A 27,006-nucleotide genomic window follows, 5' to 3' on the forward strand; every position below is an offset into this window, starting at 1 on the left:
AGGCAGCATGTGTGGCTGTGTGCAGGCTCCTGCCTGTGGGCAGTTTCCTCCTCTCCCTTACTACCATTTGCTCCCTCATCCCTTCTTCTCTTCCCCCCTCCTGATGGAAACAACCTCTCACAGCCGACTTATTTCAGAGATGTTTTTTTCTCTGCTGAAGCCAAGATTTTTCTCTCTCCCATCATACTGAGTCTGGAAATGGGAGGGGAGAGCAGGTTTTCAGTTTGGTTGGGTTTTTTTTCAGCAATAAATAATTTCAACATGCTGAAGAGGCAGGACAGCAAGTCAGTGTTAGGCTACATTGAAATGCACCATTTGTTCTGGGAGTCTTTCTTCCCCTCCAGAAAGCTTCCTCTAGTGTTTACTTTTGCAGCAAGTCACTATTTTCTTTTCTTTCTAGAAGAGACTCTTGTGTTTTTCTGGCTTGCCTGGAGATTTTCTTGCACACCAGAACTTTTTACTTTGGCTTTTCTTTCCTTTTTGCTTTCTTTTTTGCTGGAGTTAAAAGCCCCAAGTCAGCAAGGTACTTAAACACATGCTGAAAGTTAAGAGCCTGCCTAAGTGCTTCGCTGACTGGGAGCCAAAGATATTTTCTCAAGTCCTTTAAATGCTTCTGATTCTGAATTCAGAACATTTTACAGAAATTCCAGAATTCACGTATCAGTTGTGCTAATAATAGTTGTAATTCAGTAGTGCCTTTAGATAACTGGAGCTCTAGACACGATGAGCTTCTGTATAACCTTTACTTTCAAAAAATACACTTCCTTAAAAATCTTTTTCTTCTTCAAAACCAAGAACCATCCCGAGAGCTGTGCACGTTTGTTTGTATTTCAATCAATGAACATAACTGACCTTTTAGTTGTTGTGTTGCAGTAAGACACTTCAAGCTTTTAAGTGTCGAAATTTAGGAAATAATGGGCAATTAGTTCAAATCATGCTGAATGAGTGTCTGCTCCTGAACTAACATTTGTTCATCATCCCCAACACAGGGAAGAAAAAACACCCCACAACTTGAGGGCTCTCTGAACCAGCAGCAGCAGTAATTGGAGGTTAAGAGATGCTCTCCAAGGCAGGCTGAGATCTGGTTTCACTGAGCCTGAAAGCCTGTCTGCTTTTCAGAGTTAAGTCTGAGAGATGGCAATAAAAATAGTGATGAAAGGGAAGAGAAGTGGGTAGGATCAGGAAAGATTCTGTGGAGGAAAAGCAGTTTCTAGAAATGGAGAGGCAGCCGTCATCGAGTAGGAACTATGACATGGTTGTTTTGGTCTCTGTATGAAGCAGCCAGAGGCCTCTGCCATGAGCTAGCCAGTGGGGTGTGCTTGGAAACGTTCAGCTCCTTAATGAAGAGCATTTTGTTCAGAGATTTGAAAAGGGTGCTGGGTATCCAGTATGCAGGGCATCAGCAAGGGAACAGGACCAGGCAAAAGTTGGTTTAATTTATAACCCCCCAAAAAGCCAGATACATCCTGCTCTGAAAGCACTCTGTGATGCTGATGAGAATGGGAAACAGCTGAGAGCTCCCAGCTTACCTTCCTCATCTTAAGGCTTTTTTTCCAGAGGTTGTGTGATCTTGTATGAGCTTCTGTGTTGAGCTTTGCAGGTGTATGTGCACATCTGCACAGAAAGGCATGCGAAGCCTGTCTGTATGCCCCAAATGTGTGCTTTCAGTCTCATGCTGTTTCATACACCTGTGTCTTCCTGCAGGGATTGCTGCACAGAGGACTCTCTCCTGCCTGCCCAGAGAGCTACAAAGGATTGTACCACCCTCAAAAGTTCCCTAGCTGTAGAGTAAGTTGCAAATACTCAGGCAGCCTGTGGATTTATGGGGTTCTTGAATAGTGCTGAGCCCCTGGAAGAGCTCAGAAACTACTTGGGGACCACAGTCCTACAGTAGTCACCCCTGGCTTACAGCCCATAATGAAACACCCAGGCTTATTAAGGCCCCAGCAGGACCCTGCTTCCAAGCTCTGTTCAGGATCCAGGGTCTCTGTACTGGGGTCCTGTTGTGATCCACAATGCTCCTTAGCTACACTCACAGATTTTTTTGATGTCTCTAGTGGAAGTAGTGTTCTTTCCAGTGTGCCATGGGTCTGATACGTTGCCATCTTTCACCCCAGAGGTTCATGCACCCTGTAGATGCTGTGTGTGACTGTCAGGCTGTGACTCTACACAGCTGTGCCATGGCTCAGCATGTGCCAGTGATCATTTCCAGGCTTGGCCTTGATTGAAGATCCTTCAAAGTGAAAAGCATGAAATGCAAATGCAGTATCTTGTTATTACCAAGGCAAATCCTGAGCCTTTGTCTTAATTGTTAATACAGTCCCTGATGAGCAGAGTAGATGGGTGCCTTGTTACTGATACTTCTTTGAAATAATCACCAGGCTCCAAAAGTGCAAGTGTTACTTGGAGAAGCAAGTGATGGTGACCAAGTCAAAAAGAAAACAAAAGAAAGTTTTGAGAACATGCTTCTCACTTTATCAGCATCTATTCTTCCCATTTTCTGTTCACCAGGCCATGCCGGCAGCAGCTCAGGTCCTCTGCTGTCCCAGAGCTACCTGCACAAAGAAAAGTCTTTGTGTTAGTGCAGGAAGAAGAAATCTCTCTTTTGGGATGAAATGAAACTTGAAGCATAACTTCCAGTGGTTGCAGGAAGGAGAGAAAGAGTAGTGGTGTTTCTGTTGGGAGTTCCTGGGCACAGGATGTCACTGGGAATACTTCAGTACTACCCTGTGGGCTTGTGTCTTAGCCGATTGTACCCCTGCTTTGATTCTAAATCCAGCCTGAGTTGATGCCTTTGTGCCCTGGCCATGTGTCCGGCATGCCTTGTACCTCCTTCTTGCTGGGACTGGGCCATAAGAGGAGGAGGATGAAACTGCTGTGCCTGTGGGTAACACAATGGAGGAGTTTTTTCTATCCTCAAGCTGCAGAAGTTCATGTGTTCAGTTGCAACAGTCCCAACTTCGAGGCCAGCTGCTGCCGATCCACCCAGGGGTGTGAGCGTTACATCTGTAAGCGACAAGCCACTGGCTACAGCAGGCAAAACCCAAGCCAACAGACAGAAAGAGCCTAAGGGGCTGAATTTTAGAGCTATTAAATGATTAAATGCATGGGGAAAAAAAGTTAATTTAACATCACAGTTGTGATTTTACACACCCAAGAGCCTGGAAATTGAGAGCTCTGCTTCTCACACAGGGATCGTAACTTGGCACTGCGCAGATTGTACAGTGTGTAAAATTAGACCAGAGAAATAGTAAATACGCTGCAGGGACCAATACTGTCTTGGCAGAACAAGGATGGACTGAGTGGGACCCAACAGGTCTTTTACGCCTCTGACTTCCATAATTCTGTGCTAATAAAAAAAATACTGCACCATGCCTGATGCTAATCCAGAGCCCTGAGAGGGCTGGAGTGGGAGCTGGGTCGTTACGAGAACAAACAGCACTCGCTCCCAGTGTGTTGCTGCAGGGGCAGCAGTTACTGGAGGGCAGGCACGTGGGCATTGGCAAGCAGCCACAGGCAGCATGTGCTGTGCAGCAGCCTTCAAGGGCAGCTTGTGGTCAGTGGGGTGTGAGGCATCCTGGTGTTTCTGTCTGGCTCTGCTTGCCTCCCCAGAGCTCAGTAAATACCAGTGTCTTTGCGCTGCTGCTGCACCACAGTGAGCCTTGCTTGTGGTTAGGGCTGTGATCTGGGCTCCTAACTCCAGGTCGTATTGATTTCCCCTTAAACGGCATTGAAAAGCCTGATCTAAGCACTTTTTTGTGTGGTCTCGAGTAATTTGTCCTGCCTGCATGAAAAAGCAGGACCAGAAAACAAGCCTTTAATTCATCCGTGGTGCTAACACCAGGCACTTGGCAGTGAAGGGTAAAGGGTGTAGGCACAAGTAAGCCCAGCTTGGAGTGTAGTGGTGGGATTTTTCTGCTGTGTGCTGGTTCCATTTAGTGCCATTTATCTCCCTCTGGCCTTCCAACACCTTCCCCTCTATATCATACTGCCCTACATGTTTGGGCACCTGTGATGTGGACACAGGGCCTGGAGGAGTTGCTGCTTCACCAGACACTCTTCCTCAGGATGACTCATCTCATGTTGACTTTGGAAGGCAGCCAAGTGAGCCAGGTCCCATCCAGCCTTCCTTTTGCCCTAGGATGAAAATGGTGTCATAGATCAGCCTGTCCCAGCAAGGAGAGCACTTGGAGTCACAGGACAGAGGCATTTTTAGTCTAGAAGAGCTAGGTCATCCACATGAAGGTCTTTCCAAAATCTCTTGCTGGAAAACAGATGAACACATGAGCTCAGGTCCCCTTCTGGGAAGCAAGAACAAAGTCTCTGAGGATAAAAAAGTCAAGATCACCAGCTCAACAGCATCCCAACCTTTCTGCCACAGAGCAACAAGGACAGAAAAGAAGTAGGAGCAGAGGTGCATCTTCTCCTAGTCCTTCCTGTGGCAACACAAAACAATCAGTACTAATGGTATGCAACCATTGCAGATGGGTACACACCACCATTAGCACCCTCTGGCAAAGCTCAGTCCTACCCTGAAGCCATGGGAAAAGACAGGTTTTTTTGGAGTTTCCTAATCATGCTTGGCTGGGGAGATTCTGTTATTGAAACAGAATGGACTTGGTTGCTCTTCACAGGTTTGCTTGTTCCCTTCAGCCAGGGACAAGTTGGTGCTGGTGCAACACACTGCTGTTCAGCCCCTGCTACTGCCTGCAGGAGCTGGATGTGATGTCATGCAGGGAAAGAGAGGTGCCTCTGACATGGAGCCCTTGTGGCTCACAGCAAGGAGCACTAGCAGCATGATGATCTGGGCTGATGTGGTTTGTCACATCTAAAGAGGTGCTTGAGATGTTTCACCCCAACATGGGGCTGCTGAAAATGCACCAAGGCTGGTATGAGACAGACATAGCACTTCTGTCCCGGCACAGGGAGGGCACACTGTGCTCTGGTGAGATCTGGTACTCTGATGGGGACAAAGCCATTGATTCAGCCAGTTTGCTGATGTGATACAAGCCGAAAAATGACACTGGAATTGCTTGTCTGCTAAGGCAGCTTCCCTCATCCTGCTGCCATGTCTCCCAGCCAGGGCTCAGCACGGGACCACAGCCCACAAGGCATGGGGAGCTGCCACATCCCTTGGGGCTGAGCCAGTGCTGCAGCAAGAACTTGGCCCTTGCTTCTGCTGCGAGTTTGTGTTGCTTCTGCTTCCAGCTGTGGGTCTCTGTTCTGTGGTTTCCCACAAGGTTTAGCACTGTGTTTTCTCTCCAGGAGGGTGCTTGTGTCCTGCCACTGTGTAGCCTCGTGGCCCCTGTGCATGGTCCATGTTAAGTGCCATCATCCTGACTGTGCTGCCATCCTGACCATGCCACCTGAAGCTCAGTCTCAGGGACAGCTTGTAGCAGAGCAGGGACCACACCTCCCCACTGCTGGACCATCAGGTTCAGCAGGGAGCCTGTGGCATGGATTATCATTTGTGGCAATGGCATATTTGATTACAGTAGATAATGCATTAAGTTTCATGGAAGAATCGTCAGCCTCTTGCAGCTGAGCACTATGAGGGCCATGAAGGCCCTTTTCACCTCTCAATGGACATCCCTAGCAGGCTATGAGTTGCAGAGGGAGGTGCACTCAGCTGCAGAGTGGTGGTGGGCTGCTGCAGAGCTGGAAGAGACTTTTACTAGGGGCTGCAGGGCTTTGCCGGCCCTCACAGGAGGAAATTTTGTAGTCACATCCAGGCTGAGGGAAGAAGGTCTCCTGCCCTGGAGCTTGTCCTGACCCTAGCATGTCAGAGGGAAAAAGTGCCTCATTTACAACATCCCTGAAATAAACTGAGGTCTGCTTCCAGGCTATCATGGAGTGATTAAGTGTAAGTCCTTTAGCACCCTTCTGTTACCTCTTAATTAAAGTTTCTTGCTAATTATTTTTTCTTGTCAAGAGAGCAAAGCTGCTGACTCCAGGGATTTACCAATATAGAGCAAACAAATATGGGCTCTGCTTGCCACAATTTTTCGTTAATGGACAAAATTAACTTGGAATGGTCCTTATCTTTGGCTACATCAATGACACTTAATTATGCCTGTTTCCTTACAAAGATGTATCTTGTTTTAAATCACTTGTGGAAGAACTGCCTACTAGAGCATGAAATTCCTTCTCCTTGAAGGGGAGGTTTCTGCTATGCAAAGACCAAGCAGCACACATGGAATACATGTGAGGAGATCAAAGATGCCTCAGGAAGCTGGTGTGCCAGGAAACCCTCTCCAGTGCTAGAGGCTGTTTCATCTCAAGAAGGGCAGACCTTAGGGACATGAAGCTGCGGACAGGACTGGAGCCACTGGCATTCTCAGATGTGGTTGGTGCTGCTCAGGCTGGTGAGCATGGGTGCTGGAGCTAAAGAAAAGCCACAAGTTTGTGCCACCACTCAGTCCAATAGCTGGAGAAGGCCAGGAATGCCCCCCCGCCTCCAGAGGGGATATAGTCAGGCCACCTCTATTTCTCCTTGCCCTCTCCACCCTCTGGGGATCCCTGCTTGTCTCCTGTGGGTTTATTCATCTAATTTACCATGGGAAGCTGCAGGGTGCGAGACCTTGTCAGTTTAACTGCTTAGGAAGCTCTCAACATCACCCCTAGGCTATGTAAATATGAAATGTATAATTTATGAACACATGCACAGAGAGCTAATTAGCTGCTGAGATGTTTATTTGTGGCTAGTTGTTTAGGGAGGTACAAAGGCTAATGAGGTTATGCAAAGGCCTCTCTGTTCAAAGGCACCTGTGTCGTTCTCCATCCCACTGCAGAAGTGCTCCACATTCTGTGGAGGGAAGAGAGGACATGTCTTTTCCCACTGCCTCAGTTTCATCATCTGCAAAAGAGGGATTGAGCCAGAGACTGTGCATCCTGCAGAGAAGACTGTTTGTGTCTGTCTCCAGACCTGCTCACTCTCTGCTTATGTCAGCAACAACCCTGTGCTGCATTTGGGCAGGCGGATCTGGGAAAGAGTCTTGGCCCTGACTGCCTGCAAATCACTGTGACAATGAAAGTGGTTTTGGCCTCTGTGTGCTGGAGGTTGGCTTCCAATGGACCCTGGCACAAAGAGCCTCATTGAGGGGCTGTGGTGAGCACTGATGCCAGGAATGCAAACTGTCTTCTCCACTTCCTCTACTTGCTGCTGAAAAGACCCCTTGGGCATCTGGGCACAGACATCTGTGGCCACATCCATGTTGCAGCTCTGTGCATGCTGCATTGGGCAGTGCCTGGTGGCATGCTTACCCTGGCAGCTGTCCATGCTGGCAGGATGAAAGTCTAGGCAGGAACAGGAGAGCAGCCAGTGGAGATGAAGGATCCCAAGAGGAGTTTTGCTCCTTCTCAGCATGGCCCAGGCCAGAGCAGTGCTCAGGTCTGCAAGATTTTTCTGTGTTGTTGCCCTTGCAGTCTCAATTCACATCACTCTCCATCATTTTTGAAAGGTCATAGAGAACTGGAGAAGTGCCTGAGGACTGGAGGAAAGCCAAAAGGGCAAAAAGGAGGACCCAGGACAATACAGGACAGTCAGCCTCACCTCCACCCCTGGAAAGGTGATGGAAGAGCTCATTTGGGGGTCATCTCTAGGCATCATGAGAAGATTATCAGGAACAGTCAGTGTGGATTCATGAAGGGAAAATCATGCTTGACCAATATGATAGCCATCTATGATGGTGATACCAGCTGGATAGATAAGGGGAGAGCAGTAGATCTACCTCAGCTTTGTTAAGGCTTTTGATGCTGTCTCCCATAACATCCTCAGAGGGAAGCTTAGGAAGTTGTGAGTTAAATGAGTGGTCAGTGAGGTAAATTGAGAACTGGCTGAGGGGCAAAGCTCAGAGGATTGTGATCAATGGTGCAGGGTCTAGTTGGAGGCCTGTGGCTAGTGGTGTTCCCCAGAGGTCAGTACTGGGTCCAGTTTTGTTCAACATATTCATCAATGACCTGGAGGAAAGAACAGGGTGTAACAAAACTAGGAGGAGTGGCTGACACGCCAGAAGGCTGTGTTGCAATTCAGTGAGGCGTGGACAAGCTGGAGAACTGGGCTGACCTGCTGCAAAGAGCTCTGCATAGAAGGACCTGGGAGTTCCTGTGGACAAGAAGTTCACCGTGAGCCACTAATGTGTCCTCATGGCCAAGAAGGCCAATGGTATTCTGGGGTCCATTAAGAAGAGAGTGTCCAGCAGGTCAATGGATGTTCTTCTTCCCATTTGCTGGGCCCTTGTGAGGTCGTACCTGGAGTATTATGTCCAATTCTGGGCTTCAAGAGAGACAGTGAACCACTGGAGAGAGTCCAATGGAGGGCCACAAAAATTATTAGGAGATTGGAGCATCTGAGAGACCTGGGGCTCTTCATCCTGGAGAAGACTAAGAGGAGATCTTATCCATGGTTCCGTCTAAAGGCTGGAAGTCAAGAGTATGGGGCTGGGCTCTTTTCAGTGGTGGCCAGTAATAGGACATGGGGCAATGGATACAAATAAGGACACAGGAGATAACACTTGAAATTAAGAAGACACTTTTTTACTGTGAGGGTGATGGAGCATTGAAATAGGCTGCCCAGAGAGGTTGTGTAGTCTTCTCTGCAGACTTTCAAAACCTGCCTGGTTGTGTTCCTTTGCAAACTGATCTAGGTGTGCCTGCATTAGCAGGGGTGGTTGCACTAGGTGATCTCCAGAGGTGTCTTCCAACCTCATCCATTCTATCATTCTATGATTCTGTGAAGCAGGTCAAGATTCATGAAGAAGGAAAATAAGGATCACAAGCTTCTCTGTTGAGGAGGTTAAGATGAGCAGGATGGGTTTGGGAGGCATCAAACACGTTCCCACAGGTCTCAAGTCTCAGCTGCTTTGTTTCATCTTCTCTTTGTGTCTCTCAACCGGACCAGTTTTTCACTGGTGCCCATTCTGTTGCAGTTGCACAAATCGCATCATCGAGTTGTCACTTGCCTTTACTAGGAGGAAACAGCCTCTGCTTGTGCCAGCAGAGATTCAGGTTGGATATTAGGAAAACTTTCTTCACCAAAAGGATTGCAAGGCACTGGAATAGGCTTCTCGTGGAAGTGATGGAGTCACTATCTTTGGAGGTATTTAGAAGACATGCAGATGTCGTGCTTAGGGATATGTTTTAGTGGTGGACTTTGCAGTGCTAGGTTTACGGTTGGACTCAACGAGCTTAAGGATCTTTTCCAATCTAAATAATTCTATAATTCTAGGAGGACAGCATGGCAGCTCACAGCTTGTTTCACCCAGTTGCCCCAGGTCCACTGATGGGAGCTCTGTGTGTGTCTGTTCTGCAGGTGGCTCTCCTCTTCCCTCTGCTGAAGCTTTGCAGGGCTGTAGGTTAAGTTGTGATTTCTACCCACATTATGCATCACTATGGCTCCTCTCCAGCTCTGGGGCTTTATGTTGTAAGCCATGCTGTTCCTGTCCAGCATGCTGTGCTGAAGCAGAGGATATGGTCTTTGGTGGGTGTGATGGTTTGCTCAGCTTTCATTCGCTTCCAGACTGAGCTAGCCTGGTTACCCTGACTGAGTAGCTAGACTGAGTTACCCTGGGGGGGCGGGGGGGGGTGGAATTTCAGCTCACGCTGACACAGTGGGATTGGATGCTAAGAGGCATGTGACTGGTGGAGGTGCAGCATCGCAACCTTTCCCTCATATGTGTTTCACCTCTGTACTGTCAGCCAACCCAAGAAGAGGCATACTTTGGAGAAGCAGGGTGGTGCAGGGACAAGGCAGCACATCTCAGTGTCAATTCTAGCCAGTGATTGCAGCAGTGTTGTGGGAAGGCATCTTTGGAGATATCTAGTCTACTGTCCTACTCAGAATAAGACTATCCTCAACAGCAAACCAGATCAGCCATGGCTTTGTCAACAGAGCCCTGGCAAGCTCCAAGGATAGAGATCCCTGCTGTCTATGGACACCTGTCCCAGGGCTGCACTACCCTCATGGCAAGTAAGTTTTCCTCCATGTCCAGCTCAAGCCACCTGACCTTCAGCCTCTGTCTATGGGCCTGTATCCTGCACATGCCACCAGTCAATGCAGCAGCCCTGGCCTTCTACTTCCAGTGATATGATGACCAGGAGGGTGGGCAAAAATCCCTCCCCTCCTGGTTTGAAGGAGCAGTGAGGCTCTGAATGGGCTGGAAGGAGGAGGTCCTGCCCATATCCAGTCTGCAGGAAGAGGAGGCTGTCAGTAAAATCTGTGGTCACCCTTGCCCATTACCATCACAAAGCAGAACTGGTGGCCACAACACAAGACAGGACTGTTTCAGTGGGGTTGAGTGGGTCAGGAAGGGTTGTCCCCATGGTGATTCTTCTCAGAGAGGCTACTCCATGTTCACATGGCAGTGTCATTAGATGGAACTCCAGAGTCTGCCACAGGGCAGGAGGGATGTGGAGGCCTGACTTGGCTCCAGTACGAGCTTCAGCAAACCTGGCTGGGAAATGCCTCCTCTGAAGCTTTGCTTTGGGTTTCTTCTTTGTCAGGGGCTTTAAATCATCGCCTTGGAAAGGGAGCGTTGCTTTCAAAGACCTGTCTTCCAGGAATGGCTCTCTCAGCCCTTCTGGATGAGTGCCAATGTGTTTACACTGTATTTAAGGACAAATAGGAAATAATTCAAGGTGCCTGTTCCCCTTTCCCAACTTAGTTCTGCTGCCACCAGCTACAGCCACAGTCCTGAGAAGCAGAGCTGGGCACCCCAGAATTTTCCCCTGCTTTCAAATTTTCCCTGGGGAAAGGCACTGGGCAAGCAGGGGCCAGGCAAGGCAGATCCATTGATTCACTTAGCCTTTCTCCAGTGTCTCCTCTGAGCAGATCCCCATGTGTAAGGCCAAGAGAGTCAATGGTTTTTCATGAGCCAGATGAAAAGGGGAAAAGAAAATGCCTTTCCCTTATGGAACAGAAGAAATTAGAGGGGTGTTGAGACTCTCTGTTAAAACTATGTCTATTCATCCACCCATCTGCCCAATCATCTGTCCGTCCATCCATCCATCCATCCATCCATCCATCCATCCATCCATCCATCCATCCACCCACCCACCCATCCACCCACTTGCATAGTCATTCATCCTTTCATCTTAAAACACTGCTCTCCATCCCATCTGTGCCCATCCAGCCAGCTGTCCGTCTGTGATCACACACATTCTCTCATCCATCCACTCATCCACTTTCTTGCATACTTCTGCCTGTCTGTCTCCTTATCTACTTTCCCCTTATTCATTCCAGCTGCCCCTTCACATATGGATGCCTCATCTTAGATGTTCTCCCCTCTTTCTGCCTGTCAGTGTATAGTTTAAGCTTTTTTAAGACTCTTGAAACACATTTGTCTGATCAGTGCAGTTTCTCCTCACCCCTTGGTTAGAGTCTGAGATGAGGCATCTCATGAGCATTTTACCCATAACAGTCCAAATTTTCCCCATCTGTTCTTTAGCACTCCATTTCCCATAGCATCCCCAAAGGTGCTGTTTCCCTGTCAGGTGCAGGTGCCCTGAAAGACCATCTGCAGGAAGGCTTAGATCTGCTAGGGCTTCTCCAGTGCCATCTCTAACTTGGGGCTCTCTCTCTTGCAGATGGGCTTAGGCTGTGTTCTTTCACGCAAGGAATGGCTGTGTCAGGCTGATCCAATCTATCAAAAGGACCCAGGAGCTGATGTTTAGAGAGGGACAAAAAAGCAGGACAAACGTGTGTGTGGGGGTGCTTCTTCCATTCCTCCCGACCGTCAGCTGCCTGCATCATCTGCAGACTCACTGGGCAGCTTGGTGTTTTACCTCTTTGGGTGTGTCTTCTGCTATGGATTCATTTAATTACCATTTTCCCCCAAATGATGACATCCACAGCATCTTACAGACATGGGTTTCTGTAGTTTGGTCACACTTGCTTGCACTTGTTTTTATTTGCTGCTCGTTGCTTTACTAGGAGAGGAAGCAGGCAGTCCTTCTCTATTCATCCTCGTCATGTTGGCCATCATTGCTTAGGTGTCTATCACATCTCCTCTCAGTTGTCTCCTTTTATGGATGAAGGGAGTGCATTTGCTAAGCCATCCTTGCACTGGGGCTGTCCCAGCCCTTGCTATTCCTGTTTCATTTCTCTGCTGTCTTCTCATCTGAGCTGTGCTCATAATGGCATGGGGACAGAGTTGTGCACAGCTTTTGGGGCATTATGCTTTCTGTTTTGTTCTCAATCCCTTTCTTAATAGTTCCTAGCATTGGGTTTGCATGTTTTTGGGGAAGCGAGTGTGATGACTCCAAGATATGTTTCGGTGGATGCTGCAGCTCATTTGGAACCATGAGTGCCTAGGGGAAGCAAAGCTTCATTTTCCCTGTGTGCATCTATCTTCATTTATCAACACAGTGTTACTGCCTGGTGGGACTGCATCATGATGTCCTTCAGGAATACTTTTGCACCCTGCTGTAATTTGGCTGCACTGACAGCCTCAACAGCATGATGTCTCCTTTCACTGCCTCAACCCCCTTTTCCTTGTGAGTTATGAAGGTGTTGGGCAGCTTTGATCCAGCTCTGATCTCCATTGAACTTCACCAATGACATCTACCGCATCTGACCACTTGTTCTCAGCTTTAGTTTTCTGACTTTTAACTGCTAGAAATCCTTGCAAGGACTGCCCTTGTGTGTCGGAGCTACTTGGTTTCCTTGGGAAGCACATTGTCAAATGCGTTTTTGAAACCCAGGAGTATTTTGAGAACTGAACCACTCCCTTCTCTGTGCACAGAGGCTTGATGAAGCCTTTAAGGAACTCAACACCTTACTCATCAGCCTGTCCTGCTTCACCCTATGTCATGCACTCACACACAGATGGTTTTAACCTTGCCACACACTGCTCAGCACAGTCAGTGCAGCAACACGGGAAAGATTCAGTTGCTAAGGATCATTAATGAATGTCAGCTCCAGCTCCTGTCCAGAAACCTGAGAAAATTCAATTAGGCAGCTGGTGCCCAATGAGCTGTATTGCCCCACTAGCAAGATGCTAAATCAACCAGCTCGGCAAGGTGTCGTGTTATTGTAGAGAACAAAGAAAAAAACAGGCAGGGAGGCAAACAGCATAGCATGCACCAAACAGCTGCCCTTTTCCAAAGCCCAGCATGGGTAGGTTCCAATCCTCTCACCTGATATCCTGGGCAGGGAAATGTGAGGGTAGCTACCTACTTCCCACCTCCACTACTAAATAACTCACATTTGCTGGTGACAAGTCCTGAAGCTCTGTCATCTCTCTACTGGGAGTTTCTGATGTGTCCGTTTGGTTTGCATCCTGCAACACATCACATAGGTGAAGGAGTAGCAATGACTTGGTGGTGTGGCCTTGCTGTGGGGCATTTGGTTGGGTACTCATATGTGTAGCTCTGACATGTCTTCTCCAAGGTAAAGATCAGAGGAAAGCATCCTGAAGATGGAGGTAGTTCATGATCCTGATCCATTGGTCTTTGCCAGCCAGTCCGCTCTAGTCTAAGGTTAAAACCACTCATTACTGGGGCCAGAAGGAGAACTTGGGTTTCTCTGGCCACCAACACAGTGTCAGTCTCTGTCTGAGTCCTTCTCTTCTTAGACATGAGAGACCAGGTCTCCAAGGCAGCTGTGCCCACGGAGCTCTGTGCTTATCTGTTTTTCCACTCTCCCTCCCCACAGACAGCCACATCCAGTACGAGCGGGTAGGTGCAGACGTGACCATGAAGTGTGGCTCCATGGACTGGGACGCAGCTGTGACCTGGACGGCCAACGGCACCGACATCGATGAGTCCCACCTGAATGGCTCCTACCTGATCCTGAAGAATGTTGACCTGACGCAGAGCGGCCAGTACTCCTGCTACGAGGGCTCCTCTTGGCACCTTAAATACCAGACCTACCTGAGGGTGGGAAGTGAGTACTTCAGCATGTGACTTTGAGGGGGACAGAGCCATGCTCTTCACTTCCATAATGACCCCTTACAGCCTGCTCATGCCACACCAATCCCTGTGCTTTAAACATATAGTTGACTGCTCCACCCCACCATAGAAGCTCCCCTGAGTCATCCCAGCAGCAGGATGCTAGAATGACTCCCCTCCTGCCCTCAACTTTACATCAAAGCTGGTAGATAATTGATGATCCATGAATAGTCTGGCAGGGAATTATTGCTTTTCTATCTAGCCCGGTGCCATGACCACCATGCAGATGGAAAGACCCAGGACAGAGCTGTCATAAAGGATTGCATCTGGGATGGAGGAGTCCTGGATGGGATTATTACAACATGGCTGTTCCAGAGGAGCAGCCAGAATGTGGTAGCAGTGGCTGTGTGTTTGCAGGAGCCTCTATTCAGAGGCATGTTTGAGGACAGCTGCACGTTTACCAGCATTTTGCATATCTTAAGCATGAGATGTGCTGATCCACAGGTCTCAGTGTGGGAGATAAGAGTTGTGCTGTATTTCAGATGATGCTGAGAGCTGATAGCAGCTGTGTGGGCTGCTGTGTTTGTACAGCTGATAGCAACTGCATGTTTCTCATCACAGTGTCTGCCACTGGCAGCAGTGGGTATCTGGGGGCACCAGCTGGCATAGCTGGCTGTGGGATGGTGACTGCTGCAGAGGGTGATGTGAGGTGCCAGTGGGAGCCCCACCATTTTGTAGGTGACCATGTGTTCCCAGGTTTGGAGGACATGGCAGACCTTTTCTCTGCTCCTTGTCTCACCTTCTGCATCTTACATCACAGCCAGGGTGGCACTTCAATCCTAGACTATGGTTCAGGGGCAGAGAGTCACAGGAGAACCAGCCATGGCCTGCATCAGGCAGGAGTGGCTCACTGCACCTATAGGTCAGACTGAAGAAATTCAAGTATCAGGGACACTGCATGGTGTTTATGGTCTGCTGGGAGGAATTGTGGCACATGAATGAAGGGGAAGGGGATCTAGAAGATGCTAAAAGGCAGCATGAGAAGCAGGTGAGTGAGGAGCAGTCAGTGTGGCAGGTATGGCAGCGAGTAGAGGTCAAGGCTGGGAGCATAGCAGACATAAAGGCAGAAGAATCAGGGACTCTCAGCCATGCTGTGGAGAGGAGAAGCTGTTCACAGGTAGCTCAGAGTCAGGGGACGCAGATGCTGGCTGCAGTGCAGGCAGAAGCTGGAGGAGGCAGCACAGCTCCTCCATTTGGACACATGCTCACCAGATCCCATCTGGAGGGAGGTTCCAGGCCATGCCAGTGCAGGGGGGCCCTCAGCTCAGATTGTGGAGAAACAAGAGGACCAGGGAAGGGGCTGCAGCCTCCAACCACCTCCTCTGCATCTGTGACATGGCTGTGACTTCGCCATAGCTCTTCCATCTGCTAAGCACCTTGCTAATAGTAATCCCTGTCAATCCATTCAGGGACTTGTGGGAATTGCTCAGCTAGAGTCCAAATCATGCTGCTTTCTATTACCACATGTTCCTATTTGTTGGAGACTCACAGGCCCTCTGAGCACTAGGCTGAGGAACCCAGCTGAACACTGCAGGGTCCACCAGCCCCAGGACAGTGGTGGCAAATAAGTAGGTGAATGCCTGGTGTTAACACAATTAAGAATGCAAGGAACTAATCAGGTGAGATGCTTTTAGTGGTAATTAATTTAATTGCCTGAATTTTAATTTAATGTACTCCTTGAGATTTCATTTCCAAGCACTGCTGTTCCCATGCCCTGCTGGCACCTCCCCCAAATTTCCTACCTCTATGGGGCATGATTTTATTCCTTGGATGTGTTGCTGTTGCTGAAGAGGAGCAGTTTTGGGAGTATCCCAGGAGGAGATGGGGATGGAGATGAAGATGGAGGTGGAGATGGTATGGGTATGGGTATGGGTATGGGTATGGGTATGGGTATGGGTATGGGTATGGGTATGGGTATGGGCATGGTGATGAAGGTGGAGATGAGCAGCTCATGGGAGGTTTGCAGCACGGCCCTGTGATTGCTTCAGTGATGCAACTGAATGTACTGAGAGCCTAAACCTGGGATTTGAGGGATCTTGGACTAGTTTTGTTTGGGAAGATAAATGGAAACAGGCCTGAGCCTGCATTTTCCTCTCTTATTGGGGCAACATGAAAGATCACAGCAGCAGCAGTGAGGGCCCCTGGGGCTACGTGCAGAGAAGTGGTAGGGATATCATTAAATAAATGATGGTACCTGCAGCGTGCCCCCCAGGCAAGGCAGGGGCACTGCTGGGCAGAGAATGCTGTAGCAATGATGTGAGGAGAGAGCGGAGAAGCAATGAGGACCAGGAAACGGTGTGAATGAGCAAAGTCAGCTCTGTCTTCAGAGTCAGCAAGCACAGGAATAAAGGCAGCCCTACTAGGAGTCAAGCTGAGTGAGACCTTGCAGAGGAAATGAAAAGGAGGACTAGCCATATAGATACGGAGTAAATGATGAGAGAAAAGCAGAGCTGGCTCTGCAGCCAGATTTCAGGGGAGATTAAAGGTAAACTCAGCAGAGCCCAGTGCTGAATGGACCCTGCTGAGTGAGCAGCGATGCTGAGAATGAGGGCAAGGCAGGCTGGGGGAGAGGAAGGGAGATAAAACCTGAAAACAGTCCTCCAATGTGGAGGCACCTTCAAAGAAAACAATGCTTTGAAGGCTTGGAGAGCACCTCATCCCCAAGTGAGGACTTCTCCTGTTTATTAGCAGCAGAGAGGTCAGTAGTGGTATCCTGTGCTGTGGGAATAGGCAACATGTCTCCTGTACTTGAGAGAAAGAAAAAGGCATATCAGGCAGCCTGACCCCACAGCACTGTGGGGCTCTCCAGCACACTCGGAAGAAGGAGCAATTAAAGACACAGAGGCAAATGGAAAATGGGATCAAAATACAAGGGAGACTTGCCAGGGGATACATCATGCCAGATTAACATGATAGCTCTCTTTGATAAGGGGTCTGATTTGTATAAGCCCAGAAATGTGGTCGATGTAATCTGTCTTGTCTTTAGTGAAGTATTTGCTATGATGCCGCATGGGAAATTATGAGTTAAACACAAGAAAATGTGGATTACTATGAGAGCTGGAACACAGCTTAGGAAATGCCTAAAAGGGATCAGATTGTACTGAAAGGGGAGCTGCTGGGTGGGATGGGGAGATTCAGTCTCTCTCTTTGGACCGCTCTCAGTGGTGTTTCCCATAATGACTGGCCCAACAAGGACCAGGGAGCTCCAGTGGGATGTGCCAGTGACTGTGTGGGGATTTGGGGATTTATGGGGTGAGGATGTCATGCTGGAAGGACCAGAGTGCTACATAATGCTGCAAAAGACACAAAGTGCAAGAAGGTGTCTCATTGATGTGCCTCAGCAGGTGGGCAGGAGGACCAGGGTAGCTCAAATGATTCTTTGCAGGTGGGTTTGACAGCCAGGTCCACATCATGGGAGATGTGGCTGGGAGCCCAGCAACATGCTGAATAGTCTGAGGGTAGGCAGGCTGTTTCACCACCTGCGGAGACAGGAAGACTGGCACATACACAGTGAGGATTTGTGTGCATCCAGGGATGGGGTGATCAACAGATCACCTTGGCAGGCTCCATGGGCTTGCTTATCCTTAAGATTACCAGATCAGCCATTTCTTGGATATACACCATCCCAAGCGCAAAGCAGCCCAATGGATGGTTGGCACTTCTCCCAAGCGGCCTCTTCTGGGAGTCTCTGCGCAGCAGTGTGTTGTTCTGTCTCCTTTTCTTCAGGCAGCTGAACAGGAGGGGAAGCACAGGAGAGGGACCAGGATGCTCTGTTTTTATCTCCGGTGGATCTCTTGCTCTGCAGCTTGGAGACCCATGGATGCCCAAGCATGGCCAGAAGCAGCAAATAATGGAGCCAGGGCTTTTTTCCCACTGAGCATCCCTGGCCTGAGCCCAGAGCTGAGCACCAGGAGCAGGCAGGAGAAAGAGGAAGGCTCTGGGTACCAGAAGCACAATACTGGGCTCCCGGCTGCCCCCATGAGCCACAGCTCTGCATTTGGAAACGCGTGGCCGGGGGGCCTGGGGATGGATATAACAAAGACATTGGGAAATAATGCGCTCTTGAGGTTTGGCACACAGCTCCGTGCATTACAGAATGTTATAAAAATACTACTAATGGGCCAGAGAGGAGTGGAAATGCACAGCAGAAAGGCTGCCAGAAGCTGGAGAGCGCACATGAGAGCAGGGAGGCCTTATGTGCAGAGAGGGGAGGGAGGGAGGCAGCCAGGGCAGGCATCTGTCCCTTTCTAACCTGCTTATCTCCATCCTGACCTCACGGCTCTGCAGATTTGCACTGCTCCTTTCGCCCCTCAGCCTGAGGGTACTGAGGATGCCAAAGCACTGCTGACTGCGCTGCTGACCCACCCTCACTCTGCCTGTTGCCTAACGAGGCTGATGGGCTGGGGTTCAGACAGGGCTGGGGTCTGCAAGAGAAAGAAAATACGTCAAAATCCCTCCAGCAGCCAGGACACAGGTCAGGATGCAGGCAGGGTAATTGGCCTCCATGTTGCACTGTTGTCATGGGGACTTGTAGCCCGGTATTAGCCCCAGCTCTACCCCATGGGCAGTACTGGCTCCCAGAAGATGGTGGGAAAGGCACTGGCAAAGGGCAAGCAGCTCCAGGCTGGCCTCCTTCCTCAATATCTTTCACTGCAGTGGCTGGCGAGAGAAAGAGGAAAAAACATGCGGTTTGACGGAAAACAACATGGAAAAACAACCAAATTAACAGAAACACAAACAAAGCAAAACCAGAGAGAGGGAGGGGGGAAGGGGCACAGCAACAGGAACCACATGTGAGCAGGGAGGCCAGGAGAGCCCAAGTGTGTTCTCTGGCCTGATTAGCGAGCGATCAAACATCAGCCACTAATAAATAATCAGAACCTCCCTTTTCTCTGCCTTAGAAGTCCCTTTCCTCCCAGCTGGATTCCAGCTGCAACTGGAGGGTTGGACTGCAATTTGCATCTCTGTTTTGTTGTCGTTGTTTTTATAACTTTTTTTCACCATTCAAAATAAAGAAACAAAGAAAGTAACAACCTCTCAATGTAAGACATGCATCTCTGGCTTCCCAGGAGAAGCATGCAGCACTGGGGAAAGCATGAGCATCCCATCGTGGGCACTGGCTAAAGAGCAGAGCATGGCAGTGCCAGGGACCAGCAGCCAGTCTGACTGCCTACTTCCATAGGGAAGTAGGGAAAAACTACAAGCGGACACTGCCAGCACATTAGATTGAGAAAAAAGATTTGACTGGCTTCAGCAGCCAGTCAAGAGATGATGCCTCTGCCTCAGAGCAGGGTGCCACAGGTTGAGCCAGTGCTCCTGTTGCTTGCACAGATGCTGATGAAGGAGCACAGACTCAGGGTCAGTGCATGCAGATATTTCCCTGCTTGTGTCCAGTAATCTATGACGCAGGACTTGTTTTTTTTTTTAAAAAGTCTTTTTGATGGATTTTTCCCCAATGAACTTATCCAATCTCTTCCCACAGCCATGTAAACTGAGGCTATTTCAAGAGTAGTAAGTTAAACATGACTGCAACTGTTCCCTGGCACCAAGGCCAGCTGGCGGGGAGCAGCACCCACCCCTGAAATTCATCCCTCTCACCCTCCAGATGTGCTCCTGCCCCTTGGGAACAGCCCTGTGCATGGTCAGCCCTGAGGCTCTGCCCAGGCAGTCCTTGAGGCAGGACTACCTTAACCTGTACCAAACCTATGGCAGGGATGTAACTAGGAAATGTAAGCACCTGATGATATTCCAGCGCTGGGAGATGCATCCCAAAGCTTATTTTAGTTTATTCCTACCCGTGTGGTTAGTTCTTCCCCACATGCCTGTGGTACTGGGAGCTGGGTAGGTGCAGTGGCTCTTGGGAGGCTTCACACACAAACATCACCCCCCCCATTTCCCAAAAGTCCTGGGAAGGCTGTGTTACAGATGAGGCCAAGCAGACTTCCAGGATTGCTTTGTTCATTGAACTTCAGCTTTATTTCATGATGCATGTAGGCTCTCCAATCACTCCCTGTCTGTGCTGAGCTGTTTGTTTGCAGCTGGGAAAACTCAGCAAATGAACTTTTCTTCCTGTGCCCAGATTTTGGGTCTTGGCCCAGCTGGGAGCTGAAAAGGCATGCTGGGTAACAGTATGCATATTGCCATCACAGCTTTTTAAGGAGAAAGCCAAAAAAAACCCCAACCAACCCACCCAAAACCCCCACCACGCTCCCAAATGCAATTAGTCCTAATCAAATTAGGAGCTGGACTAGAAAAACAAACACATTTGCAGGCAGCAGGTGACCTTTCTGCCCTGTCCAGCCCGACGCAGGCGACCATGCCACAGCAGGAAGGGCTGAATGGAGCTGTGCCCCGTGGCCTGCCTGTTGTGCACCACTCACACGCTTGCCCCCTATGCCTGCATGCACCCGCGCCCTGCTACATTTCTCCCATCCTTCCCTTTGCTGGACTGGGCAGCCTGCCCAGCTGCAGCATAGCAGAGTGATGCTTCTTTGGCTTGCTACATAAAATATGATAATCTGGGGCAGCCAGTGTCAGAAACAATAAAAATATTCTCTCTCCTATCCTTGCGGCCCCCGGCTTCGTTCAGGGAAGCTGGGGGCAGCGAGGAGCGTGCAGTGCTGGGGCAAATGGAGTGGCACGTGGCATTTGTTAGGTGCTGGGACATGGGGGGTGGGGCCACAGTGCTAGTAGTGCCTGTGCCCTGGCTCACTGAGGCCCACGGAGCCCCTGTCCAAGGGATGAGCCTGTCTGGGAGATAGCCAGCATGTGTGAGATCCCATGTCCCAGGGTGAGTCTGGTAGCTGAAGCGATGTGGCCCCATGGTTAGCCCCACTGACCAAATTGCTCATGCTGGATTGGGTGCTTTGGAGAGTTCATAGCTTCACTAGAGTCCTGACAGGAGATCTGTATGGCATGAGAGCACTGATGAGTGGAGGACATGGTCACACCCTTGCCAGCACATTCCCCAGGGGAGGGCAGAGATAAGAGTATGCTATGGTTACCAGTGATCACATGGAGGCAGGAATAGAGCATCCATTAAGGAGAGGCTGCTCAAAGTGTAAGGACCTTCTTGGTGAACACCTAGCAGTGTCCCAGGCTTTGGACCTATGAGTGAAGCAAGCTCAGAGGCTCACTGCACATCCCTTCCTACAGTATGGGATGGGGCAGGAGGGCACCCTGTCTCCTCCCCCATGCCCTGTCCCAGCAGCTGCTGAACTGAAGAGGAAAAATGGCTTTGGGGCATGGCAGCTTCCTGGGAAACCGTCCCCATTCTATTCCTTGCCTAGCACAAACGCTGAAGGCTGCGTGCAGCAGCACAGTGTTCCCTGTCCTGGGTGGAGCCTTCTCCCACTCTCCTGAGGTTTGTTTATCCTCCTTAACATGACAAAACAGCCCTATAATTAAAGAAGCCCAAGTCCAGTCTAAACAGCTTCCAAGGGCCCCTGCTTCACAGTTCTGTGAATTAGGGATGCCCAGGCTGGGAGAACAAAGCCTCTTTGGCTGGTGGAGGACTGTGCCTGCCAGGAGTGGAGGAGACACACACTGGCCTCTGCACCAGGAAGGATTTAGTCTCGGCGGCTCTTAAGTACCCCTTGTCAAAATATTTGTCATAAGCTTCCTGCTGCCTGCCGGTGGTGGGTCCCCAGCTTCAAGGGGGCTCTGGGACAGGAAGGACCAGCCAGGATGCAGTCACCTCCTGTCACTGCAGCCACAGGGTAGGGAGCAAAGGGTGCACAGAATCACAGAATGCCTGGTTGGAAGAGACCTCAAGGATCATCTAGTCCAACTTTTCTAGATGATAATATAGTTTAAAAGAGATGACCCAGCACCATGTCAAGCTGAGTCTTAAAACTGTTCAGTGTAGGGGAATCAGCTACTTCCCTTGGAAGATTATCCCAATGTCTATGCTTTGTGTGTGGATGTTGCTTTTCCCTCTCCACCCATGGCTCTGTACAGCTGTGGCACTTAAAGAAAATCACAGTCATGATTCCCAGATGATGCTGAAAGAAAAAACCCTCCCGATGTCACTAGCACAGAGTATAGCCCTTGCCTGTCATGTGGCCAGGTAGGGACCTAGGCCAGGTAGTCTCCCCAGGGATGGGAAGACATTACAGTGGGGGTCTACTGTGGCCCTATCCCTCCTACCTGGAAGGAGAGGAGATTGCAGGCAGCAGGAAATCCTCATGTTTTCCCAGCTCCATCCCTCTCTAAACTGCTGGTGATGGCTGGCAACTGTGGCAGGGCCCAGGCAAGTGAGGAGGACCTGGTTGAGGCTGCAAAAAGGTCAAGCCAGAGTTGAGTGTACTTCAGTGTGAAAGACATTGTCCTTATAGTTTCCTAAGCTGATGCATCTGCTGTAAATAATTAAGCAATGTAAACGTGTGGTGGGGAGGAGAGGGAGCAGAGTTTTGGGTCTGGAAAGCTAGGAAAGGCTCTGGGAATAAAGTGAGATTATTTTCCTCTCATTAGCAGGACAGGGTGGTGTCTCCCTCCGGAAAAGGAGTCAGAGGGTTCCCATGCCTGATGGATCCCTTCTCTTCCTAGTCCCCTCCCAAGCTGTCAGCATTGGTACCAGAGGCAACTGCAGGACAATTTCCAGTTGCTCTTGCTCCAAGCACTTTAATGCTGTTTAAACAATTATGCAGTTGATAAATTTTGACAAGAAGAGATAGAAATAGCCTGGGAGAGCCATGTTGTAGAAATGCTCTAAACAGATGTCCCTTTTCTCCCCCTCCTCTGCTCCCTGGGGGTCTTTATCATTTGCTGCCAACTAAACAAGACAGTGTTTGCATGAGTTTGGATGGTGGGGAGAGGGAGCAAAATGCTTTGTTAAAACGTTTTATGGTACCATCCCTAGGCCATTGTTTTTTCTCTCTAGGACTGTCTCTGCACTGATGGTAGCTATGCACAGCCTGCCATGTCCAGTTGTGGCTAATGCCAGGCTGTTGGTTCCTCTCCCCACCAGCTCAGAGGGTACCAGGTGGGACAGCCAGGCTTCTGGTGATACAGGGGAGGGACAGAGGTGCAGAACATTTGCCAAAAGCAAGTGAGCAACAATGACCTTCTCTGCCAAGCAGCACAGGGAAATCTGGTCCTGCTGTGAGGACAGAGACAGAGCCCAACAGTACCTGCAGAGAACCTCATGCAACAGGGACCTGCAGTGGCTTCCCAGAGCTGCAGTTTGCCCAGAGAGATGTGGAGGAGAAAATGACCACAAAACTAGGGCTGGCAACAGTCAGGTCCACAGAGGAAGCTTGGCGTCCTGTGTGGCTGAACTCAGATGTATAGGGAGAGGAGATGTGTGCTGCTGTTCATCTCTGGAGACCAGGAAATCACTCAATGGGTCCATGCCAGGAAACCACAGGGAGGCTAGGAGCCAGACCTTGGTGCTGTGTTTTTATTCATGTTGGACTGCCTTGTTCCAAGTGCTCACAACCCCAGATGTTTTTCCTTGCTACAGCCTTCTAGTGTGTGCTGAGCACACCCCAACTCAGTGTGTGTTCCAAAAGGAGTAGCCTTGCACAGTATGGGATGTCAGATTTTGCAGGTGCATGCACCCCATCCCCTTAAGTCAAGGAAGAAAGCAGAGGGCTGTGAGCAGCTCTCTGCCTTTTGGCTTCTTTCTTCATTCTGGATGCTGTGCAGCCTGTGTTTGTCCAAGCCAGTGCCTGAGGACTCTGGAAGGATGGAGCCATGGAGTTATGAATACATTATATGTAAGGGAATTCATGTTTTTGGAGATGGTGTGGTGCCATTCAATTTTTGATGTAATAGCTGCCTCACTGAATTCCTGCCTCTGATGGCGGGGGGCAAGCAGATGGCATAGCCCACAGGTCCCAATGCTCACTTCTGGAGAGGTGCCCAAGGTGATTTGTGCTCCCAAAGCCGTCACTGCAGGGAGGTGAGGGCCCGAAGCATCCAGTGCTGCACAGAGATTTGCCTGAGCACAGAGCAGAGGGTGCTGGGCAGAAAGGTGCTCTTGCAGGTGTTTCTGTGCAGCTGTTGGTCTGGGGCATGACAACCTGCCCGTGCGTACCTGTGCCTCGCTGCCCACACGCTGCAGCAGCCCTGTGTGTACTGAGGTGTGGGTTCATGGCCCAGCAGGCAGCTTGTTGCTTGAAAGATAGTATACAGAGGGTTTGGATGTGCCTTTGCAAAGAGAGGCACCTTTATAGCTCCTGCTTGACTAATGATTAGAACTCCAGTGATGGATTCATCTCTGCTCTCTGCCTGTGGACCCAAGATGCTCCCCTTCCCCTGTTTGGCTGACTTTACTGAGTCACCAGCCACAGGCAACAGCCCTCTGCAAAGGTTTTTTTGCCTCGTCTATTTCTTCCTCCTGTTCCTGCCTTTCCTCTAGTGAAATCCGAGGGTCCAGATTCCAGTGCTGCCCTGGGGACACAGGGCAGCCCCTGCCACCTCGCATTCCCCACCCACCTCTGCCACTTCCCATTTCCCACCCCTGCCAGAGAGAAGTGCCCCTCACTAGGGTGCAGGGGAGTCAGAGCCTAAGTGAAAAGGCAGAAGAGGAAACTGAGACACAGAATAGGGAGCAATATCCCAAATCCATACAACTGGGCATAGAAACCAGACCAGTGCCCTCCTCATTCTACGTGGCTTCCCAGCTGGAGTGTGCTGGATTGTACCCCCAAGTCCCTGGGCTCCCACCCTCTGCAGCCCACCCCAGAGGAGCAGCACACTGGTAACACAGGACTGGGTGCTTCTTCATCGCAACAAGAAGTGGGACAGCCCATGGGCAACCGACCTGGATGCATTGCTCATGGGCAACCTCCACACCTGCTCCCCTTTCTGCCACAGTCTCCATCATCTAGCCTTTCCTCCCATACCTCTTCCTTCTCCTGCTCCTCAGCTAAATAAGGTAGAGCTGGCTTAAGCATGGCTGGCTGGCATGAGGGTTTACTTCTGTTTCCTTCTGCTCCCTACAGTAAGTCCCAGTCTGCAGCAAGGAGATGGAGCTGTGAAGCCTGGGGAGGGGTAAATTCCCATACCTCTGCTTGACCTGCTGCATAAATGGTGAAAGAATGTCCAAAATCATATCCCTGCACATTTCCTGAAGTAGAGTGCATGGATGAAGGTACCTGGTCCCATGGCCACCCCTGTTATTCATATTAGTGCAAAGAGGTGGAAGAACCCTGCTAGGTTGGGGGGCTGTGCAAGAGCACCAGGCTGTTCCTTGCTGCAAGTGTTGGTAGTGACATGCAGCTTTTTCAAACCAGGCGTGCTGTGCTGGAGCAGAGTAACCATACCAACAACACTCCCAAGCCCTCTGGAGAGTGGAAAGAGGAAACATCACTCAAGTTTTTGGGCTGCCAAGTCAGTATTTGTGGGTGTGATTTTTGCCATAGCAGTGTGGGGGCTGCTTCATCAGCTCAGAGAGGATGCTGAGGGTTTCGTTCAGAAGTGAAAAGGAGTGATGGAACTATTTAATGGGCATTAGAATGCTCACAAAGCTGCTGTGACACGTAGTCACTGCGGGCATCATTTTGCTGCATTTTCTTCTCCTGCTTCACTGTCTCCCAGTGATTTATGGATCAGACCAAACCTCAGGGGTTCTCACCTGGGGCAAGCAGAGCAGCTGCCCAGGGCTGGTGGCAGTGTGAGGTCACACTACTTTATGGCTTACTTATGCTGAAAAAAAGCAAAATTGGAGAGGGCAGATCCTGCACCTCTCTTGCAGGAGGGTGCCAGGATCAAGACATCCTAAACTGTGAGTTTGTATTGGGACAGTCTGGCCAAAAAGACCATTCTGTGGATTTTGGAGCCAGGAGTGAGCCAGCTTTGCCAAATGCTCCATATGTACAACAAAGAGACAATTTTGCCTCCTTGCAAAGTGGTCCTGGGATATTATGGGAGCAGTAACTTGAGAAGGACCTTGGAAAAACAGGGAAAGTGAAGAAGTATGGAAAGGGAACAGGGAGAGCTGTCACAAGGAGAAAGATATAAAATAGTTTGTTCAGTGCTCTCGAAAGTTACTGGAAAGATGCCCTGACTCCCATTGATAATTACCTCCAAGCAGAGAAGATACTAGGTACTAAACCAGCAAGCAAAGCCATAAGTAGAGCCAATGACTGGAAGCTGTGCACAGCCATGTTCACATTAGAAAAGAGGCTCATATTTTTAATAGAAAAAAGTTATTAAGCATTGTAACAAACTGCCAAAAGCAGTGGCTGCTTCTCTGTTCCTTGTTATCTGCAGAGCAAGGCTGACTGCCTTGCTGAAAGATGATTCAGTCAAACACGAGTTATTGAGCTCAATAGAGTAACAGAGGGGTGTAATGGCCTGTGCAACCCAAGAGGTCAGGCGAGATGAACTAATTTTCTCCTGTGGCCTTCAAGTCAATGAGTTAAGGAAGGTGCATGTCCCTGTCTTGCAGATTTAGAATTCATGGAGGCGGTTTTCTTTTGCCAGGTAATGTGACTCAGGTGTGTGGTGATGCATAGCAGGGCTCCAAGGATAAACTTGCAGCACAGAAGGCTGAGGGTCATTTAGAGGATGCTGCACGTACCTGCTTAGGACGGATCTGAGACCATGCCTGTCATCCTCTGCATCTTCTGAGGTCCTCATATACAGCCTGAAAGACAGCAGGAGAGCGTGGAGTTTATAAGAGGCAAAATGAGGGGAAGGGCAGAAGTCAGGAGGAGCACTGCTCTATCCTAGCTAGGATGCCTCAGCATTGTGTGTGGTGGCTCAGCTCCAGTGCATCTGCAGGGCATGCCGAAGGCAGAAAATCAAAATGTAATTAGATGGCTCTGGGCTGAAAAGGGGAAGAGGGAAGGAACACAGGGAGGAAAGACTCATGTGAGACATTAGTGTGAAGGAGAGGAAGACATTAGTGTGAAGGAGAGGAAGCTCCCACAGCCCTTCTCTGAAGAAGGCTTTGACAGAGAGCTTTTGATGAGGAGTCAGATGGAAATTATGTGCCATCAAATGGTGATGGGGGGGAAGCCAGGAGCAGCTCCCCACAAACCCCTTCCTCTAGTGTGCAGGCACAGGAGCTTGGCACAGTGTACCCAGAAGCACTTACATCCCTTAATG

General features: G+C 49.7%; 1 protein-coding gene across 1 annotated transcript in view; it reads left to right on the forward strand.

Annotated features, from left to right (window-relative positions):
• The first annotated feature begins 4,860 nt into the window (after window positions 1-4,860).
• LOC128979933 (ciliary neurotrophic factor receptor subunit alpha) overlaps window positions 4,861-27,006 on the forward strand; it is a 71,597-nt gene continuing 49,451 nt past the window's right edge. Inside the window, exons 1-2 of the mRNA XM_054398325.1 lie at window positions 4,861-4,945; window positions 13,652-13,882. Of these exons, the coding sequence (XP_054254300.1) occupies window positions 4,861-4,945; window positions 13,652-13,882 (316 nt within the window). The remainder of the gene's footprint in view (window positions 4,946-13,651; window positions 13,883-27,006) is intronic.

The sequence above is a fragment of the Indicator indicator genome (genome assembly GCF_027791375.1).
Source record: "Indicator indicator isolate 239-I01 chromosome Z unlocalized genomic scaffold, UM_Iind_1.1 iindZ_random_scaffold_45, whole genome shotgun sequence".
Lineage (NCBI taxonomy): Eukaryota > Metazoa > Chordata > Aves > Piciformes > Indicatoridae > Indicator > Indicator indicator.